This window comes from Coptis chinensis, chromosome 9 (assembly GCF_015680905.1).
Source record: "Coptis chinensis isolate HL-2020 chromosome 9, ASM1568090v1, whole genome shotgun sequence".
Classification (NCBI taxonomy): domain Eukaryota; kingdom Viridiplantae; phylum Streptophyta; class Magnoliopsida; order Ranunculales; family Ranunculaceae; genus Coptis; species Coptis chinensis.
The window spans coordinates 58,849,670-58,872,580 of NC_141464.1; the positions used below are offsets into that span (position 1 = coordinate 58,849,670).

A 22,911-nucleotide genomic window follows, 5' to 3' on the forward strand; every position below is an offset into this window, starting at 1 on the left:
AGCTCTATGGTATTACATTCACACAATTACCTAATCAATTGTCTTTGTCAATTATCTTACGGTCGCTCGATTAAATCTTCGTTTTCTTCTTCGAAATCTGCATTCGCTTTGCTTAGCACTTATCGGTTAACTATCTTCCGCATTCATTATTTTTTCTAAGGCATTGAACCGATATTTCTGAGAGACACTTTTCGTCGATTTTTCTGAGCAAAAATTTTCTCTGACTTCTTTATTTATTCTACGACATTGCGGCGCGGTCACCTTGAGCAAAACCTTTCTGCAGCTTCTTTATTTTTTCTAAGGCATTGAGATATTTCCACTCGAAATTTTTCGTCAATATCTTTTGCTCGTAACTCCTCCGTTTCAACCTGCGACAAACATTCAAATCTTTTCGTTAGTTTTTCAGAATTAACCAAAATTTTACGATAACTGATAAAAAAAAAAATACTAACATATCTGTTTCCGACACCGCTTTGTCATATTCTCCGCACTTTTCTCAGTTTTCTTCATCTTCTTCGACAGGCCAAATTTAATTTTTATCGAAACTCAATAATTTAAGCTTAATATCCTAGCTGATCCAATTTGAAGTCGCCGCTTCGATCTCGAAGCTAGATTATGACGACCTCGGTAGTAGCCAGATCATTACCTTCTTTCCACCTCACCAAGTCTCCGATCGTCATCGAGTTTTTTTTCTTCTCGATTATCTTTCATCCGTGTAATATAGTCGTTTCAAAAAAAAACGGGTCAGATAGCTCAAAAACCGGATGCACTAGTTCCACAAGGATGAACCGGGTCAGCTCAAGGCAACACAGGTACGGTGCCCTTCCTGTGCTAGCAAAGCACCGTATCATGTTTTGTTATTTCATTCCGGATACAATTGGGCATGTAAAAAAGAGCAGGTACGGTGCCCTTCATTAACCGGCAATGCACCGTATCGTATTTGATAACATAAACTTTGAACATGCATGCGCGCCATCTTCATCTTCAGTACCTCTTTTTCACCATCTCTACAGCAGCTCGTGAAGAGAGCCCAAACTAGCTTACCTTCATGACCGACAAAGAATGATAAGATAGCACCCTCCACCATGAAACTCCTAACAGAGCTTGTATAAAGTGTTGATCGAGATGAACTATTTTTTGGTTTTGCTGTTTTTATCCTCCACGTGATTCCTCTTCAGCCTCATTGGGATAGAAAACACCAAGTTCTGTGTTTAGTTCTCAAATTCTCAACCAAAAACCGACAAATAAAAAAGAGGATCAACTGTGTCTAGTCAAAAAAATTGTCTTCGCAAAAAAACGCAAAAAAAAAAAAAAAAGAATGTATGGACCGTATACCAATTACTCACTGAAATAATGATTAAACAAAAATCTACAAGTACAAGGAGAAAACCGAGCATAAAAACTTTCTTTTTCCTTTAAAGTCAAATCAGATAAAAAGTTTTCTTGTGTCAGCTACTACAAGGCACAAGTTATATGGACGCAAACAGCCTTTACCCATCCCAAAACAAAAAAAACACCATCGTGAAAAGCTGGGGTGCTATAAGATTTTACAAACTTGTGTCTTTTCTTGATGATAATCTGAAACCACCTTTCTTTTCACACAAAAACCAAAGTATACGTGTCCATGAGATCAGGAAGTTGGATGTTTTCCTTAGTGCTAGAACGGTAATGATCAGCGATACACGTATACAACGATGACCAGGTACACACAGTTATTTTAGTTATTAATGGATTTCACAACGACAACGTCGAACAACAGTAGTAGCCAGAAAGTAGTGTGAGCAGGAATCGCCAGATATTAATCCAAAATATCCACAGATGCTAGACAAAAAAGCTTCACGTTATTGAATTTTTCATCAACTTTTGTGGTATTCGCGAGGGAAAAATCGATGCAGACGAGCTGATGGTGAGAGAACATACCTGGCTAGTCAAAGCGTAGACGGAACAAGCTTCAAAACTTCTCTTGCGGCGTCTGTTCTGTTGGATGAGAATACAGTATTTTTTATGGATTGGGATATGCGGCCCAGCACTTATATAGGATTACGCGCGGGTTTTCCAGTGCTGGTGGGATTCTTCTCCAACTCCAACTTTATCTATACTCTAAATTCTTATCTCATCCGAACACTTTGAGTCCAATTCATATTTAACTACCTTTTATTTTTATTATTACTAAACTGCCGCTACGTTTAATTTTTAACGGTATAATCCAAGTATCGCTATTCCGCTGGCACGTGTCGTCGAATTCAAATTTCGTATTTTTACGTGATGCGTTCGGTACAGTTTTCGGCAATCAATTTCTTTTGCAATTTTATTTCTGTGCATATTTTATTTTATTTTTCTATGCATTTTTGGCCATCTTTTATTTAATTACATTGCGTTTTGTATACGTTAGTTTGACATTTTTTCGTTCCCGATAATTCACGATTTTTTTTTTTTTTTTTCGACAGTCAATTTTCCTATCATTTCCTTTTGCACGACACTTCGTTATAATTCTGTTCTTTTTTATTTCTTCTTTGCCATATGAACTTTGTTCGCATGCCAAAGAGGGGGCGGTGTTTCGACCCCCACCTACGTGGCAAACGTCCATTGGTAGGAGTCTCCACTTTATTCGTTTAATCGACAAAGCTAAAACCCAATTCGCAATATCATGGATCAATGTACAGGCCCATTAACTCATGTGGCTAAGGTTCGCAATATCATGTTTTAGCCACATGGCTTGCCACTAATGTACGTTGATTTATGTCCAGATTCGTTTTTTATCAAAGAGATAATTATCAGTTGAAAGTTATAGTATATCACAATTGCTCAAGCTACAATATTACTTGAGCTACAATGACTCTCTACTCTCCCTATATAAATACCAAACTATTTTTCATTCAGAACTACGTTCTTGAGACTTGATTCCACTGATAATTTGGGTACGTAGGCAACCGCAAGGTACAGTCTCATCATTCCCCCGATCACCATCATTTTTCTAATTACTTTTCTACATTCTTCGTCTTTTTCATCAACACTTGGTGTTTTGATCATATTTGGTCGAAACATATACGATAAAAGATCTTACAAGCCTCAAGTGACTTACCTAAACGTTAAGTTAGCAATCTCACACGAACTAAATAACATTAGTGCTACAACTTAAATAACTAAGTACATACCAAGCAATTTAACGTCTTGATTATTAGGCAATAAACTGTGTACCATAAGCAAGGACCAGAGTTTTCCAATCAATGGACATGTTCCTTCTACACAAGCTCCAACTTGTTTTCATAAACTAGCTAGATGCTTACATACCTCATGTTTTCCGCTATAAGGTTCTAATGTCTTGCAACCATGTGGGTGTTGTGGAAGACGAGAAATAACCGTATTTTCAAGGGTAAAGCATCATCAGATCGGAGTACTATGTTAGAGATCAAAGGGTTGTTATGGCATTGGTTGTCTACTACTCAACAAAAAAGGAACTACAGGTTTAAGGATATGATCTTAGAATGGAGTCTTGTGGTATCTGGAGATTGACGAAGTGTTATCGGTGATGACTTTGCATGAAGATAGTTGGTGTTCTTTCTTTTTTCATTTTCTATCTCTGTAACCAGGTGAAGTTCTCACTCACTTTTTTCTTCTATGTAATGTATTGTATCTTGTGCTTTGCACTTTTCTCTCAATAAAGTCTACTTACCAAAAAAAAAAAAAAAAAAAAAAAAAAAGTCGACCTAGTTGAACAAGGTTGAGTGACCAAATAGTACATTCCTTCAATTCACAATAGGGTGACTTCGGATTGGATCAGATAAAGGGCTTTTGGAAAAATTTCCAATTTTTTTTGGATGACAATATTCTTTCCAAATCCGATCCAATTATTTTTCGGATGACAATTTTTTTTCCGAATTTGAAAAGTTCGAAAAATAAAAAAAAAATCGAAAATTTCAGAATCCGGAAAATACGGAAGTAAATCAGAAAGTTGAATTATATAATCGGATTCTCTTTTAAGATAACCATTTTTTATTCAGTTAATATATTCATATGCAACTCAGAAACAACTTAGACCTTTTAACACGTTCATTTAGTAAGTTTTTTCTTCATGTTAATACATTAATTTAGTAAATAGGAAGATAAGAGAAATTGAGACATGTACTAGAATGACAATATTGATTTCTTGAAGTTGTGAAAGAGACAATGTTCTACTTCTCTAGGGTTTTTATTTAGTTTGTAAACTATCTGTAGTTTTGATTTAGTAACTATATGAAATATACCGTTATATGTTAAAAATTCGAAAATTAATCGGAAATCGAATTTTGAAAACACATCCAATTCCAATCAAATTAATTTTTGGAAAAATCAGATATCGAAATTTCTGATATCGGAACACAAATATCACTATCAAATTTGAAAAAATTACGGATGAAAAAATTGGGTTTTCCAAAAAAAAAGTGGCATCCCTACCTCACAACAAGCTCAAGTTCATTAAATTGGAGAGTTTGCCCATAACAACAAACTCAACAAACAATGCAACCATCCATCGAGCACGCCATTAACCATAATTTTGACCTGGTACAAAAGAGAGCGGTACTGAACTACTACTGATCACTTTTCAAGTTGCTTGACCACGAAGACAAGGTCAAGCCAAGTTGACTGATTCAACCAAGGCTATTTTTGGAAAAGTACGGAAGGCAGAGCCGTGTACAGATAACTTTACGTTATATATCTAGAAAACAGGAGTCCTCGTTCTTCATTCCCTCCCACTTCTCATTTCCTTCCTTCTTCTAATGTAGTCTCGTTTTTGTCCATCCTCAAAAAAGATGTCTCTCTGTCTCTTCTGCACATGCGGTGTAACATCATCCCTTTCCTACAATCCTTCCCTTCTCTCAACAAACACTAGAAACAACACCTTAACAAACCATGCAGCTCTTAAAATGAAAAATGAAAGACTGCCTTACTTTCAAACAACTCGATACGGGTTCGGTAAGCGAGGTAGTAAGAGTGTAGGTGGAAGTGGAGAGTTGGTGGAGAATGAGAGTGAGAGTGATGAAGAGATAGAGGAAGAGGAAAATGAGGTTGTGCTTGAGAGATTGGATGTCTTGGGTCTCGGACAAGCCATGGTATTATTGACTTTGCCCAGTTTTTTATTTTACAGTGGCCCCACTTTTTTTTTTTTTTTTTTTTTGAGTAATAATATTGATATAGAATGAGAAATTGTAAATTCAGATGAAACTAGTAAGTAGAAAATGCTTCCTGATTACACAAGCATTGCCTCCACTGTGTTTAGGAGTAATTAATAGAGGGAGGGAGGGGGCACAGATATGAGAGTAATTCTTACTAGGGCATTGAGTTCTCAAATAATCTACTTAATGTGTCTATCACCTTGACATCTCCAACAGGTAACCGGCATGCAAATTGATGATCAATGTTATCCTTATGTACATGATCATAATGATCATTTATGAGTTACTGTTCTAACAAGTGGTAGATGTGTTGTTTTTGTAAGTAAAAAAAGAAAAAAAAAATCAATGAATATGAAACAATTTGAGTTGCATTTCTTTTGTTCTGATTTCCATTATAGGATCGTAAGATTGTAGGGTTTCCTTTAAATGAATATTGAAGTTACCCTCCGAAATAAGGACTTGAACTTTACTATTATCTGTTCAGATGCATATGTTGTAGTGTAAATTTCATTGAGTTTTCATTTTATGTTCTAGGTAGATTTTTCAGGCATGGTGGATGATGAATTCTTGGAGAGATTGGGAATCCAGAAAGGGACAAGGAAGCTAGTAAATCATGAGGAGAGGGGTCGAATTTTACGAGCAATGGATGGTTGTAGTTACAAGGCTGCAGCAGGGGGGTCTCTTTCTAACACTTTGGTCGCCTTAGCCAGGCTCGGTGATCAGCCAGTTGGGGGCCCTGCTTTGAGTGTAGCTATAGCAGGCAGTGTTGGAAGTGATCCGTTAGGTGGCTTTTATAGGTAAGAATCTCCTCTATACTTTTTAAGCTGATGGATTTCCTTACATTTTATGGTTTCAAATGAAGTCTATATGTTACTTCTCACAGGACTCTGCAATTTAATTTTTATCCCTCTGAAGATTTATTGTTTATAAAAAAGAAATGAAATAGAAAATAGGCTTGTAACGAAGTGAGTTGAGAGGTCCAGCTGGAAACCATAAAGTTAGTGTACATTCACAAATTCTTTTCACAAGTTCATACCTCAATAAACCAAGAAGTCAAGAACCCATCTTCAGCAATGCATAACTGAAACACCTTATACACAAAAGGCATATGGCTTGAATCCCACGTCTTAGACTAGAGAGAGATCTTTTAATGCTAATGATAAAATCAAAGAAATCCAACTTGTCCCATTCCATCCAGTACCCCCTAAAAATACAAGATGAGAGGTGAAGGATGACCAAGAATCATAGAGATATGTAAGTAACCCCAAAATATCATCCCTTGATACCTAAAGGTTCCAAGAAGTGTTCCCACAAATTACTAGTAATATTTCAATGGAGAATTTGATCAAGCGATACATCTGTAAACTTTCAAAGGAGTAATGTTGAGACTTCATGCTCTATGTCCTGAACCCAACATCCGGTAAATATAGGTCCTGTATGGTGCAGTCATGGTCCATAGCCCTACATTGGCATTTTAATGGGTAGATCTTGGGTACGCCCAGGTTTAGTTTCACATCAGCTAGGAAGATGTCCTAGATCCAGGATATAGAGTAATTCTAATGTCGAGGTATTTTGAAACCCCGCACGATATGGTGGGCATTGGGGTTGGGTGACCAAGTGTGGACAGTATCGATATAGTACTTTGCAGCGAATCGTTACAAACCCGATGGTAAAGAAACTAATAAAACAGGGAATCATCATTGATGTGATTTTTCTTTCTTTCTATATATATTTTGCTTCTTTTTTTTGTGTTTTTTATTCTGTGTTAATGATCCTACGTTTAGAAGCCCTAAATTTTAATATTTTGTGTGTAATTGAGGTGCCAGTGCCACATAAATTTATTCATTTTGAGGTACACCCCTAAGTTGAGTGTCATTACATCCTTCTGAAAGCCTTGCTCCAACTATTAAAGTCTCCGAAGCCACTCGCCCAATAGGATGGTGTTCATATAGAAAAGAAAGGCTGGCCCAGTGTACAATGCTCCTGCCAGTGCTTGGGTTCTGGTAGGGTCAGATGTGCGCAGCCTCATGTGGAGAAGCTGTTTCCCGAATCTAACCTGAAGATAGTTAATTTAAAAAAAAATTCTCCCCTACAGAAGACTTAACAAGAAGGTTCAAAAGAGTAGTTCACATGGTTATAATCCCAGCAATCCACTTGTTATCGAAGTTTATATGACCGAGGATATAGTCAAAGAACTCCTATCAAAGTTGGTATAGGCCTCTTCCAAGTCATCTTGCAAACCGTTTCAGGTACCCACCTATTCTTTATATCCTCAACATTCTCAATGGCATTTAAACTACCGTATCACGGACAGAGACATTTTAAGGTTCTTACTTTAGGTCCATTTCTTAGCATTCATAACCTTAGAGAGAATTTTTAAGGAGTTCATTGTTAATTTTGCCTTTTGTGTGTAGGGACGGTGAGTGTAATCATACCTCTTAAACTTTGGGAGCACTCAACTCAAAACTAATTGGTGATGACCGCAAAGGCCCGAGATTCTATTGTAATGTAATGCATTAAACATCCTGTGTCCCGTGTGGGACTATATTAAACATCTCAACACGCCTTACGTGTGGTGTTTTTTGAGCCTAACATGTGGACACCATACTTTAGTGGCATGGCGTAAACGGGCCCTTTGGGCCAAACGCAATGACCTGCTCTAATACCATTTTAAACTTTAGTAGCATCCAACTCAAAACCAATTGATGAAGGGTGGAGTGGCCCCATGAACTTAATACTATTGTGCAAGGCTTTAAATATCCCATGTGGGACTAAAATTAAATATCTCAACAATACCTTATTTGTTGTCCTCTCTCTTAGCGGCTTTGGTGTTTTTTCATTGGCTTGTCTGGGTTGAATTGGGTTCGTGTTGGTTAGGTGAAGAGGTTGCTTGCCTTATTGATCTTGAGGTACTCGCAAAGGGGACAATGTATTTGGAACATGATTCCTTTGGCAGTTATGTGGTGGTCGAAAAGAAATAAGAAGGCATTTCAGAGTGGTGGCGTCTTTGTAGGAGGTCATCATGTCCATTGAAGGACTTCTATTCTTTTTCTCTATGGTGCATAAGGAGATGGAGATCACACCTTCTAAGCATTTTGTGTGGAGTTGGGAGATTATGTTTTGAGTGTTTCAATATTGATGACTTGAGCATTTTGTTTTGCTAACCGTTGTACTTGTAGGATATCTCAGCCTACTGTTTATTGATTTGTATATTAAGTTTATCTAGTTTACCGATCAAAAACAAAATTTTACTGTTTCACGGAACTTTCTGATCAAAATAAAAATGTTGCCACTCCCATTATACCATGTGCTGGTACATTATGTTTCAACCTGTAGCAAGTGAACTCTTTGACGGGCCATATTGCAACAGATAATCCTAAATTTTATATGAATAACTATGCCTACCACATTTTCTCTTTATCATTACATTGTTTTCGTTCAAACCTAACATTGTTAGACAACCTTCGTACAGAAAAGTAGGGATTCTTGCACTCTTTTAAAATGTCTGCTGATAATGTATATTTTAGTTATCACTCTGGAAAAATCAGTCAACCCTCTAACTCTTGTGATGTCTTTGAATACTTTCAGGGCAAAGCTACGTCGGGCAAATGTGAATTTTCTCTCTGCTGCAGTTACAGATGCGACAACGGGGACTGTTATAGTTCTCACTACCCCAGATGCTCATCGCACTATGCTTGCATACTCGGTCAGATTTCTTTTATTTGCTGTTCTCTTATGAATTTAAATTTTGTTTTATGTTTTTTTTGTATTTTAATTATTTCATTTGGTAAATAGCACTGTTACATAGAGTAAAGCAAATTACTACATATAAATGCACAAGAAAGCTTTCTTTGAATGCATTTTTTTATTCCATAACTACTCTTGAATACTAATTAATATTTATATTCAGTTTATTCAACATAGATGTACTTTGAAATATTATCTATTCAGAAAATGTTGCAATGCATAAATAAATGCACAAGGCCAGATATCATGTCAATCCTGTTGTAGTCTCCTAGATCTGCTCATCATTAATAACCGTTCACTCATAATTTACAGATTAAGTAGACAGACCAATTTGTGAAAATTACAAATTTAAAAATTCGTATGCTCAACGTAATTTGACAATGGCATCATTATCAATGGTACGTCCAGATATGCATCGAATAAACAATAAGGTCCAGAGTGATGAACATTACATCCCACCTAAAATCTTAGATTATCTATGTCCTTAACATTGTACATGGGATGATATAAAAACTAAAAGCTTAGGTTTTTGTATATATTGGATGATATAGAAACTCAATGCTTAGGGGCAAGCGTTGAATTTTGGGTGCGGGTGCGCCAACTCAAAACTTAGGTTTTTGAGTGCCCCAATACTTCAAGTCTGTGTCCTTTTCTTCCATACTAATTGTGAAGGATAAATTATGGAAATAGGCGCTGTACTATTCCATTTTTTTTCACTCATCTGTTTATCAACTTTGATACTCTTTTCCAGCAGTGCATTCACCTTCTTTGAAGTCCTTTGTTGTAAACCTTCAAACTTCTGCTTCAATTGTTCTTCATGAATTTTTCAAATACGTTTCTTACATTCTTTCCCTAAAGTATTTGGTGGCTCAACCCAATCAAATGGATTTGAAGAGTAAACATTGTGATTCTTACATATACAACCGCCTCTAGGATTGTGTTTGGTCCATGACATTGCTAAACGTTTATTAACTCCATCGTAGTAAGAATTTTACGAATTAACCAAGTTGGATGACATGCTTTGGAAAGCATAAACTTGAACAAACATATCAATTCGATTGAAATTTTCCAATTTGTTAGGTAAACACTCGGTATTTCTTGGCTTTAATTTAGGTTACTACCAAAATGACTATAGATTAGGAACAATTGGGTTTCAAGTATGACTTGGGAATGTCTAGGGTTCTTCGTTGTATCAGGTTTGGGGATTTTTCTTATAAGTCAGATTTGGGAGCATAGAGGGAAAATTTGTCTGGTGAGTGCTAAGGTCTGGGTGTCACAATGTTAGTGCACCTGAGAGCCACGATATAACCTATTTATATCCATAGAAATTTTCACAGATATTTTTGATATATATCGCGACATTTCTGATGCACTACCGATATATTTCTGATACATCGCTACTATTTTCAGAATCTTGATCCATGTAATATCAAACATTTTGGTCTAAATCTTTTAATGCTGAACCATAGTAAACTGCCTTAGTTAGTAGTTATAAATTTGTAATGTAAGTTCATCCAAGAAAATTGCATTTGTTTAATGCGGGCACTGGTTTTTGCAATAAATTAAATGTTGATGGGAAATGTGGGGAAATGTAATTAATCATGGTACCTTAAGAATGTATTCAAGCATTAAGCATTGCTAAAATTCTCAAAATCAATTGGTGTGTTTAATTCTAAAATATCGTATGATATATCTAACACATAACAATATGTTGTGATATATTACGATGTACAAATATTTTGTTAAATGACCAAAAAGAGATGTATCACTGATATTCTCGATATATATGTCGGAAAATTAGGGATCTGATATTTCCTTCAATTTATATTATGGGCCTTGGTTACATGTCGATAACATATATGATGCTCACATTGAAAAATTGTTGAAATTGCAATTGCAATAAAACGAATTCCAAGAATTCTCAACTAAAAATCAATTCAATTCAATACAAAACCTAGTATGACCGAAGGTCTACATGATTATTTATAGCCTTAGAAGGCTTACAATTTAGAAAGTAACAAAAAAAGAAACTATCAGGAATACCTAAATGCATAACTAGAAATAACCTAAAATGAAAGTAGCCTAATTAGTAATTATTAACCCTAAATCACAAAATACTCCCCCACTTGAAGAATGACAAGTTAAAAGTCTTCTTGGATCTCCAATCACTACGAGGATGAGGTGGCAGATAGGCGATCATCCTAGCTTTAGCAAACTCAATCTTATGATATGGCATCTTACGCAATGGATGATTACACAACATAAAGACACGTCGACCCTAAGAATTACGATAAGTTTTGCTCCCAAGCACTCGGATACTATACTGCCAAGTGGTACCCAAAACTAAATCACAAGCATCATGACTACTTACATGACAAAGAACATAATCACTGAAAGCTCCCATATGAATGCCTACTCGAACCGTCTCTGTCAGCTCCTCCAACTTGAAAAGAATGCACTTTCTATTTCTATCGACGTATCCGATATATTTTTCTAAAAGGTTGCAACATGATTGTGGACAAAACACTCAGTATACTCTAGCTCCACGATTCTCCAACTCAAACAACTACTATTGTTGTTGTTCCTGCGAAGGGTTTATGTTCCATAAAGAACACACCCCCGAATGCAAAGCAAACTGGGGTCAACGTTAAAATGCTGGTGTGAGCGTCTTAAGATAACATAGGTTTCATTTGGTTAGTTGGGAGAGGGTGTGTCTTTCTAGACAGGAAGGTGGTTTAGGTATTAGAAGCTTACGAGAGTTCAACCTTGCTTTGCTAGGTAAACGGCTTTGGAGGTTCGGGGAGGAAAGGGAGAGCCTTTGGAGGAAGGTAATTGTATCTAGGTTTGGAGATTGTGGTCTAGGGTGGAAGAGTGGTCAAGTTGCCATACTTTACGGTTGTGGTATTTGGAAAGGTGTTTAGAGAGTGGGAGAGGCGTTTCACAAACATATTAGATTTGTTTTAGGCAAAGGTGATAGCATCCTCTTTTGGGAGGATATTTGGTTGAATGAGAGGCCTTTTTATCATGTTTTCCCTAGATTATATGCCGTTTCTGACCTAAAGAACATGCCTGTTCAATCGTTCATGAGGGAACACAATGGTTTTATTGCTTGGGACCTGGGTATTCATATTGCTCTCTTTGACAGGGATATAATGAGTGTGGCTGCTCTCACATTGATATTAGACTCTATTCCTTTTGTGAGACCGGACAGAGATAAGAGGCTTTGGTCTATCGACAAGAAAAGGGAGATTTTCTTCTAGATCTTTTTACTTTAAGCCTTGTTCACTAATTCCCCGTTATAATCTTTATGCCCTTCTTAACTTTCCTAGCCATGTTATCTAGGGTTCTAAAATTCTATCAGAGGTTGCCTGTTTTGTTTGGTGTGCATCTCTCGGTAAAATCTTGTCTATTGACAATCTCAGAAAAAGACGTGGCAAAGAAGTCCTTGTCAACTTTTGTCCGTTGTGTTTAAGGGATGAGGAGTTTGTGAATCATATTCTTTTGTTTTGTCTTTTTTCATGGCGGATTTGGTGTCATTTTATTCTAGAATCGGGGGTTTCTTGGGTTTGTCCGGTTTCGGTGACGATGTTATTAGCCTCATAGGACTTGAGAGTCCACTTTGAGAAGGGACAACGACTGTGGAGCACGCTGTCTTTTGCTATTATGTGGGGCATTTGGTTGGAGAGGAATCAGAGACATTTTGAGGGAGCAACATTGCCTATAGAGAAAGTTGTGCTGACCATCAAAGCACTTTTATGTTTTTGGTCGAAGGTGCATATTGAAACACGAAACATATCTTATGAGGCATTTGTGTTTAGATGGGAGTCCATAATGATGAGATGATCATACTGTGGGATAGGCCACATACTTTATGTTTTTTATTTTTCTTTTCTATGTATCTAATGTAGGATATCTCATCCTATTGTATCTATCTTTAGTTATATTAATAATATTACATTTTATCGATAAAAAAAAAAAGATAATAATTTATACTCACCAAATATACGTAAAGATTTCTCTTCACATAAACAAAGTTACCCACGTCTTGTTGTTAACTTTCTACCACATTAGAGACATCAATCTCTTGTCATCACCCGACAAGAGAAACTTAGTTTCTCATAACTGGCATACTTATAGTATGCGTAAATATATTACGAAAAACTACTGTAACAATAATATGACCAACTATCTTAATTATAAACTAAACAAATATACAATACCTTAGCGCCTAGCTGCTTAGAGTGAGCTTCGTCTTCGCAATAAGGGTTAAGTAGCCCACCTTCCTGCCAATAAGGTTAATTCAAGGTAAATAATAATAAATGCATAAAAGAATGTCTCAATAATTATATAAAGTATTAATTTACTTTTTGATTTGACCCACTTCATGATTTATTAAATTATCTTAAACATCTTTTATATTTCCTAAAGGACCATTTCCCACTTCCGCACCTTGTCCTCGTGCTGGAACATGCCTTGCTCAAGCATGACTCTTATTCACACCCAAGTCCACTCCGTGCTTATATTTCTATTAAGGCTACAACTAGAACTGCAATAACACACCGGATGCTTGGACACGTGTGAATACCTGCGCGTAAGAACCATATATAAAAGTCATTTTCAAACATAACCCGCATTTACGTCACTACCTCCGAAGAGAGCGAATGCGTAATCCAATTCCAAACACACAAGGTTTACGTTACATCTCCCAATATCATTGAGGCAAAGAGACTTGTAGTTCCTTCCTTTGAGATGGAACCTTGCAAACATAATACCCACTCGCATTTACGTCACTACCTCCAAAGAGAGCGAATGCGTAGTTAACTAGAGTATGGGAAATGTTTATTTATTTCTAAAAACGTCTTTATAATAGTTTTTCCTTAATACTTTGATTTCTAAATTACAATAACTTATATATGACAAACGGGGCTTACAATTAAGGAAGTAATGGAAAAAGAAACTAAGAAGAATACTTAAATGTATAACTAGAAATAACCTAAAAAGAAGATAGCATATTAGTAGTTGTTAACCATAAATCAAATAAAAAAATGCACAATAGTAAGGAAGCCATTTCAGTAATAGACAAAAATACAAAATGATGCAATGTACTTGGTCGAAAAATTAAATTGGTACAATGTAGTTTTTTGGACACCAATTAGTACAATGTACTTTGGATGATATACTGATGTAATCTAGGGTTCAACACCCTTCACTGAGTTCATATTGGTTTCTATATGGTTAGGGAGTATTATAAGAAGTGGGTTAAGTTATTCAGTATAAATGTATTTTTGGGTTATTTTTAATGCCAAATTTAGAATTTAGGGAATTTTACTTGTTTTAGAAGTTGTTTTCCTATATAAAAATTTGTATGCCTTTGGCCTATTTAGTAGTTTTTGGATTGGATAAATCATGGTTTGGTATTGAATTCATGAGATTCTTGTTCTTTGCAATTGCGAATGCGTCAAATTGGTATCAGAGCAAGGTTTCAAATGTTTCTTGATGCAATCACAATTACAATAAAATGAATTCAACGAATTCTAAAAAAAACTTAATTCAATTCAATCCGAAAAATTAAATTTGCCAAAGGCCTACAAGTCCTAAATTTATTGCAATCACAATTGCAATAAAATGAATTCAAGGAATTCTCAAAAAAACTTAATTCAATTCAATCCAAAAAACTAAATTTGCCAAAGGCCTACAAGTCCTTATATAGGAAAACAACCTAAAAAACTAGTGAAATTCCCTAAATCTAGAATATTAAAAAAAAACCCAACAAAACCCTTATACTAAATAACCTCGAATTAGTAACTTATCCCAATTCTAATATTCGCTAGCCATATAGAAACATAAACAAACTCAATTGAGACTGTTGATCCCTAGATTACATCATACTCCCCCACTTGAAGAACTCGACTCCGATGACTTGAAAGTCTTCTTGGATTTCCAATTAGCGCATCGATGAGGTGGCAAAAGATGTTTACGGCAATGTGAAAACACGTTGACTTTGAGAAAGTTGATAAGTCTGCTCCAATACATGATAAATAGCTTGGACATTGTAGTGTCAAGTGGTGCCTAACACCAAGTCACTTGCATCAAGACTACTCACATGACAAAGAACATAATCATTAAAATCGCCAAGATGAACACCAACTCGAACTTTCTCTGTCAGCTCTTCAAAATCTCCAACTCGAAAGAATGCACCTTCTTCTGTCGATGGTGTGCCATAGTAGTCAAGCCAAGTGTGTCAACCATCCGATGTGAAATCAAGAAATGCTACTATCATTATATAAAGTAACACATGAGCAAGACAAGTCTTAGAAACCAGTGGATTATATAAAGTGGCATTCTGCTTGGAAACAATACCATGTGTGTTATAACATAGGCATTCCTTTATCTGCTAGAGTAAGAATTCCCTCAAATGTGTCTCTGTATGCTTCCTCATTCGTTTTAAGGTGCGAATTGAGGCGTCTCCACATCAGTAGTAGGACAGTTTGTCCACAATTGTAACATTTAACAATCTTCTCAAGATCTGTGGGAGTGGCTCTAGAAGATGACATGGAAGAAAGGTAACTGATTTTCTCCTCTGACTCACAGGCAAAACTATAAGTTCCTTGTAAGGTATTAATCCAAACTAGTATGGTGCACGTGCTACGCATGCCGAGATTATACCTACCCATGTGGGTCCCTCAAGTACAAAAAAGTAAAAAAAAAATAGCTGAGAGAGAATGACTAATTTAACCCTATAGTACAACAGTTTTTACACTTATACTTGAATAGTTTTTTGGAAATTTAATAAATTGTTAGGGACAAAACTGGCATAAAAAAGTGACCAAGAGTCGCACTTTTTTTAATATTTATTCACTATTGCGGCACTGTAGGTGGGAGGCAGGATTATTAAAGTATTAAAGATATAGACTAAATAATACCGAATATCTCCTCTAAGCCAATGACTATAACGATGAATGCGAACTTCCTCGCTCTCTGGAAGACTGCAGTGTGACTACAGACAATAAAACGACTCAGTATAGTGTTCGAGCTATTTATTAGGGAGTAGAATTATCATCTTTCTCAGGGACAATGTGTTTGCACACTGAGTAATTAGCCTTTTGCGTAAGATGCTATCTCAGCAGATTGTGCATCAAATTGTGCTTGCTGAGAAGAATGCTTATCTGCCACCTCATCAACGCGTTGATTGGAGATCCAAGGAGACTTTTAACTCGTCGGAGATCGAGTTCTTCAAATGGGGGAGTATGACGTAATCTAGGGTTCAGCACCCTTAATTGAGCTCATATTAAATTCTATATAATCAAGGAATATTATTAGAGTTGGGTTAAGTTACTACTCTGAGGTTATTTAGTATAAGGGTATTCTGGGTTATTTTTAATTCCGAATTTAGGGAGTTTTACTTGTTTTCCTATATAAGGACTTGTAGGCCTTCGGCCAATTTAGTTTTTGGATTGAATAGAAATTGGTTTAGTATCTTCTCCAAAATCAATCACCAAAGTGACTTGTGTCTGGTCAAGTCTTACGTTATTGGTGACATGGCCACTAGCTGTTTATGCCATGTCACAATCCACGTAAGACTTGGCCTGTCACTTGCACTTGCTCACTGCATTGATGGATTTTAGCAGGAATTGTATTCGATGAAGTTATTGGTCAATCATCAAAAGTACATTGTACTCCCTTGTCACAAAAAAGTACATTGTATTACTTTGTGCTTTCGGTAAAGTACAATGTATCATCTGATATTTCTGTGTCCGTAATATGGCCTTTTGTTAATATTTCTGGTGACATACTTCCTTTTTTTTTTTACTCAAGTTGTCTACGGTGTTAACCCGAGATGAAGTATGTGTTCGCCCAAGAGAGCATGATACCAATTTTAACCTGTTAGACTAGAAGTAAGTTTCCTAAATATGTTGAAGTAATTTTTGTAGTTAGTTATAGTCAAAGTGATTATTAATATGGTCCCACATTGTGTAACAGTTAGTCCCCTTTCTGAAATAAAAGAGGCTTGGTTTATTGTATTTTTAGATCTCTGAATATAACAAAGATATTGTAGTTTGCTTCGTAACTTGGCATTAGAGTTTCTCTGACTCCTAAGTGGGATTCGCAATTTGAGAGAACCATTGAAGTCCTCAAGCTAGGGTTTTGGTCAAACCAAATTTTCGAAGGAGTTCCGCTTGAAACCCTAGGCCAACACAATCTCGAGTTATTAATCATGTTACTTTTCATTGTACTGCTTCCTTCTGGAGCTGTTCATACTGGGTTATCACTTACTGTTCATGGTGAACCTTACGGTTTGTCACTTACTGTCTGTCACCAGCACTGTTCATTGCAATACTTCTCATTCTGATGAAGCAATCCCATGCAGGCATGCAGCCTATTCTTGTTTTCTTGGTCAAGTTTCGAAGAATGAGCATCGATGCTTGATGTTCGTTCTAGGTTTTTGAGTTGATGTTGCACCCCCATGTGCAGTCGTTGCCATTATGTAATTATGTCGTTCCAACTGGAGGCGGAGTATGGAAACCACTTTCTGTTCCTGTTGGAATCATTGTCCATTTGTCCTAGTTGGTTTATGTTTTCTAGTTAGAGTTGTTGTTTTTCTCCTGCACTGCTAGAACTTTATTGTATTGTTAGTTTACTTCTCTCAATGGTAATAGTTGTTTATTTTGTATACACACCTTAAGAAATTCCTGGATGCTCCAGCCATTTGCTTCTTCTTCCCACTTTATATTGTGTTGAAAAACGAAATATATCGGAAAGATGTATATCCTTATGATCGTATATCTGTATTTAACTTTTTGTCTTGGTTTCCTGATTAATTCTGGTCTAATTGGCTATATGACATTTGTGGACCATGGATATATCTCATGGAGAAGTCCAAAAAAGTACTTATTGCTTTGCAGGGAATGAGAGGATTTTAAGGATTTTACAGGCGTTTCTTAGTATAAGAGGAGTCTTTTACAAATTCCTGTTAGTTCTAGGGTATATAGTTGGTTCAAGAAATTAACTATATCAGACTAATTACTAATAGACTAGCTTTTATATTTTTTCATCAGGGAACATCATCAGCTGTAAACTACGATTCTTGTTGGGCTAGTGTTATTTCAAAAACTAGTATACTCGTTGTGGAAGGTTATTTATTTGAACTCCCTCATACAATCAAAACAATAGAAAAAGCATGTGAGGATGCCCATAGAAATGGCGCTCTTGTTGCTGTCACGGCATCTGACGTGTCCTGTATTGAGAGACATTATGATCACTTCTGGTAAGCCATAGTTATACTTCTTATACCTTCTAGTCTGTTATTTTCATTCCTTGTTATTTCTGTTAAAGAGTATTTTAGTAATTACAGTTTTTTCCTATCTTCGAAATATAGCCATAAGGTTTCTTGGACACATATCATATACCCACTTTGGCTGGCCTTGTGAAGTTTGTAAAGTATTTGGAGATGGTGGGACTGCCAGAGGATGAGAAGAATCCATTCTCGCAGTCGCTATTTAAAATATGTGTCCCATTTTCCCCTCCCTCCCATTTAAATTGTACAGTACGAAGTGGCTGCGATCTGAGAATTCACCATCAAGATCTAACCACAGAATTCGTGTCATAGTGTGTTAGTAGATGCGTTGTATTCACTTTTTTTTTGGTTCTTTCTTTCTTTCTTTCTTTTCTTTTCTATTATTTGCTGCTTGCTTCATTGCTAAGCTGTAAATTTGTTTAAAACAAAGAGGATTCCACAAGCTCGTTTATTTGAGATTGTAGGTTCTTCTGTTGATAGCCCCTGCCCAGACGTCTCTAAAACACAAAACGAATCACAAAAAAAGTAAACAAACATGAAACCTCAACCCCCACCCCCAAAATCCCTTCCTCTCAATAGTCATTTAACATGGTGTAAACTCAGCCAGGTGGAAGGGACCTTGGGATAGCCTTGAGGCTCACCACCTCTCTGAGGCTTAAGGCGAGCTTAAGAGGCTTTGAGGCTTAAGCCTCGATTTTTTTAAAAAAAGAAAAAGAAAAAAAGGAATGAAATTTTTTCTTTTGTTGGTAGAATTGAAGAGAGATTGTCTTTAGAACACGGTAGGAAGTAACGGAAATTCAGAGTCGAAATCAAAAAAGTATTGAGCTGTCTTGGTTGAACCCATTGTTAGAGAAAAAATGGGATTTGAGAATGGAGGCTGCTTATTTCTAATAGAACCCTTAAAACCCTCGAGGCTTAAGCCTCAATGCGTTTTTTTAAACCTTTGTCGTAATGCATCTTGCTGATGAATGGAGTGCTATCTACAGAACAAACAATATGATCGAATGTATGGGTCTTATTATATGTTTGTGATAAGTAAAGAGAAAGGAAAACCAACTAATGGAGAAGAAGAGAGTAGATGGAATACAGCCTTGATTCAGTACACACATTATAGGGTTTACATCCTAAAATATCCTGCCCTTTGCACACCCTCGGAAATGTCCCATAGATAAAAAAGAACTCTACAGTATGCTGGCTTCTTTAGCTTTCCTCAACTGTTTGGCCCAATGTTACATGGATACACCATGTTTTAGAAATAATCCGTGTTGAAATCATATCCACGTCTCTGTGTCAGACACGTCAGACACATTGTATGTGATATACCTCAATTTTTTTTATATTTCGCTGTGTCAGGGACTTCGTATCCGTGTCAGATACGGACACATGTATCCGTGTGATGTGACTTGGCACTTTGACCAAAACAAGAAAACAAGAAAGCCAATTCCCTCCAGAAGATGCGGGCACTTAATGATGTAGATTAAACTGGCGGAAGCTTCAGTTTATCAAATCTACTCTTGAATTAAACAAAACAACTAAAACTAAAACAAATCTTTATTTCTCTCTGAAATATTCTCAATAACACAACTCTCCCAGAACCCTAATTACAAGCCCATTATTTATACTAATCTTAAAAACTATAAGCCAATAGGAATACGACATGTGTCAACAACTAAAATAGAATAACTAAACTAGTGGGCTCACGACCCATGGGTTTGGACTCAGCTAAGGGGCACACACGCATTATAACACTTTGACATCTGAACTAATGCTCGCATCATTCTCCCGGGTTGAAAAGAACTCGTCCTCGAGTTTGTATATATAATTGATCGGGTGAAATTGGTAGAGCCGATGCCCATCACTCTCCCGCTGTTCAAACGAATTTGATCTCGAATTTTGCCCAGATAATTACTCACAAGAATAAGAATGCACCATAATGTCTCTCTAATTGTAACTTTAGATGCACAAAACTAAAGAGCCTTGTATACTTAATATCAAAATCTTCCCAAATTGGATCGGCATACTCAACAAAAAGATTCCCAGGCAAAGAGGGAATAGGCACACAAAATTCAGATTCATCTGCTCCATATTCATCAAATATGGGTGGAGTATCTAAAAAACTATCATGTTCCTCTTGCACAGAATTAGGTCTTCCCCCACGCTGAGGAGGAATAATAGCTGGAAGATTAAAAGGTTCACAAACTAATGGAAGAACCTCGACTGGATGGTTATGCTGGAGCCATTGTTCAACTTGTTTCGGTCCCATTGCCAGAATCGATAAGACACGGGTGAGGATTCGAGAGACCAGACCGAATATCAAAATGACCAGTGGTTGGTAATCGGGTGCGCAACCCTATTCTAGCAAGATAGTATCCGTGGGTCTTTGGAAATCTTGTAGTGTTTGCTAGTGCGATGAAGTAGTGACCAAGGTAGGAGGTGAGAAAAATCAGATTCACAATAGGGCACACCTACCACTTCAAGACCCCGTATTTGGAGGCGGTCAGAAACCTAGAAAATTCTTGTTGAGGATAGCTTGGCATAGGTGCATATCCCAGATTAGGGTTAGGCACATACTGTGGCACAGATTGATACTGACTAGGATTCCAAGACCGATAATAAGGAGAATAACCCTGATACATCATCTGCTGCTGATAGAGATTTGGATAATAGTCGAATGACATAGAAACTGGCGGTGTCTGAAAACTTTGAGAAGGCGCCATTAATGGTGGAACATGTGACGGCTGCTGAAAAGGTAAACTGACTTTTGGAGAAACCCTAGAATTTTGTTGTTGGGCGGCTAGAAGTGCATTCAAGGCTTTTTGCATAGCTTCAAACTTGGCATTCAAACCCTGATAATTTTCTTCGAGGTGTTCCATCTCTGGTTTCTTGATATACGGCATAAAAATTAAAACTTTGATCTTGAAAGAAGACAAAGACAGAAAATTAATTTTTGGATGAACAGTAACGCGATGAATAGTAATGTGTGAATAGTGTTACCGATGAACATTACCGTTGAACAGTAATACGAAAAATTAAAACGAATAAGAAAAAAGGAAAATTGGATTTTACTCAAGAACGATTCGTGCTCCGATACCAAATGATGTAGATTAAACTGGCGGAAGCTTCAGTTTATCAAATTTACTCTTGAATTAAACAAAATAACTAAAACTAAAACAAATCTCTCTGAAATATTCTCAATAGCACAACTCTCCCAGAACCCTAATTACAAGCCCATTATTTATACTAATATTAAAAACTATAAGCCAATAGGAACACGACATGTGTCAACAACTAAAATAGAATAACTAAACTAGTGGGCTCACGACCCATGGGCTTGGACTTAGCTAAGGGGCACACACGTATAACACTTGACATACGAACTAATGCTCTGCATCACTTAAAATTTAGTTAGTGATTCTATCTTGGAAGACGTTAAGACTAGGATAAGTACACACCTTTGTTGACTGTTCAACTTAGATCTATAGCTGCACATCTACAGGTTATTATTAGGTATCCTGTGTTGAGGTTTAGTTGAATGATGTGAAGAGCTGCACACGCATCGGTACAAAGTAATGTCCTTTATATGGTATGAAAGCCAATCGGTAACGCTATAACACTTCCATATAATCCATGTTCTATGTTGGTTCAGGGATATTATTGGCAACTATGCAGACATTGTGTTTGCAAACCATGAGGAAGCCAAAGCTTTCTGCCACTTTAACTCAACAGAGAGCCCTGTATCAGCCACAAAGTATATGAGCCATTTTGTCCCGCTCGTTTCTGTCACTGATGGCCCAAAAGGATCTTATATTGGCGTGAAAGGTGAAGCTGTGTACATACCTCCTTCACCCTGTGTGCCTGTGGACACATGTGGAGCTGGAGATGCCTATGCAGCAGGGTTTCTATACCGTATCCTACGTGGAGCCACAGATTTGAAAGGTATGGGCATGTTTGCAGCTAAGGTGGCAGCTGTTGTAGTTGGACAGCAGGGGACCCGTCTTAGAGTTCAGGATGCCACAGAGTTGGCAGAGTCCGTTGCACTAAATCTTGAAGGTTCTAGTATTCGAACTGATGTGGGATAGGATCATAAAGCTTCTCGTTTCGTTTTTACTATTACTCATGATTGAATCTTGCTGGTTTTTCTCTGTTAATAACATTTCTGTTTTAGATCTACTATTGTATCATATCATTTTTATTCTTGTAAAATAATTCCATTCTACTCAATTCTGTCATCTTTTTAGGGAAAATATATCATGTACTTCAAGCATCACACTATATACATTTCAATTCATAAATAACCAAGACAGTTGGTTCCAGTTAAAATTTTCAATTTTTTTTTACCTGACAGGATCCATTAACATGTGCCGTCTGAAACACTTGCAACCAATGGGTTGTGAAACCCTTGAAACCCTTGTAAAACAAAACGTGATACAGATAGGGAGGATGCAGGCTGCAGCAACTAATTAAATGTTTCAATCCAGATTTAGGTCTTCTTATCTATAGTATTAAAACGTGTGCATACAATTTCGATTACTAGATGCGTATCTCTACAGTCTTATGAAGCAATAGAAAGGCAGAAACATCTAGAAGGCAGTTCATATTAAAATTTAAAAGCTATCAGTACGTGTATGAAAGCAGAAGTTAAGACTTGTCTTGTTGCCTGGGTTTTGTACTCGTACTTGGGTAGTGCTATTCAGTGGCGAAGCTAGGAATTTATTC

At 36.7% G+C, this 22,911-nt stretch overlaps 1 protein-coding gene across 1 annotated transcript; it reads left to right on the plus strand.

Annotated features, from left to right (window-relative positions):
* Positions 1-4,678: 4,678 nt before the first annotated feature.
* NARA5 (pfkB-like carbohydrate kinase family protein) lies at positions 4,679-22,508 on the plus strand. The gene is made up of 5 exons (XM_086582285.1): positions 4,679-5,090; positions 5,688-5,950; positions 8,742-8,859; positions 17,957-18,165; positions 21,842-22,508. The coding sequence occupies exons 1-5, from the start codon at positions 4,791-4,793 to the stop codon at positions 22,272-22,274; spliced, it is 1,323 nt and encodes a 440-aa protein (XP_086438411.1). The 5' UTR covers positions 4,679-4,790; the 3' UTR covers positions 22,275-22,508.
* Positions 22,509-22,911: the final 403 nt, after the last annotated feature.

What these genes read in the sequence shown, in the direction of transcription:
- NARA5 (XM_086582285.1), top strand. Translation starts at nt 4,791, where the DNA reads ATGTCTCTCTGTCTCTTCTGCACATGCGGTGTAACATCATCCCTTTCC. An exon ending in TGGGTCTCGGACAAGCCATG is followed by an intron (nt 5,091 to 5,687) that starts GTATTATTGACT and finishes TTTATGTTCTAG; the next exon opens with GTAGATTTTTCAGGCATGGT. An exon ending in GCACTATGCTTGCATACTCG is followed by an intron (nt 8,860 to 17,956) that starts GTCAGATTTCTT and finishes TTTTTTCATCAG; the next exon opens with GGAACATCATCAGCTGTAAA.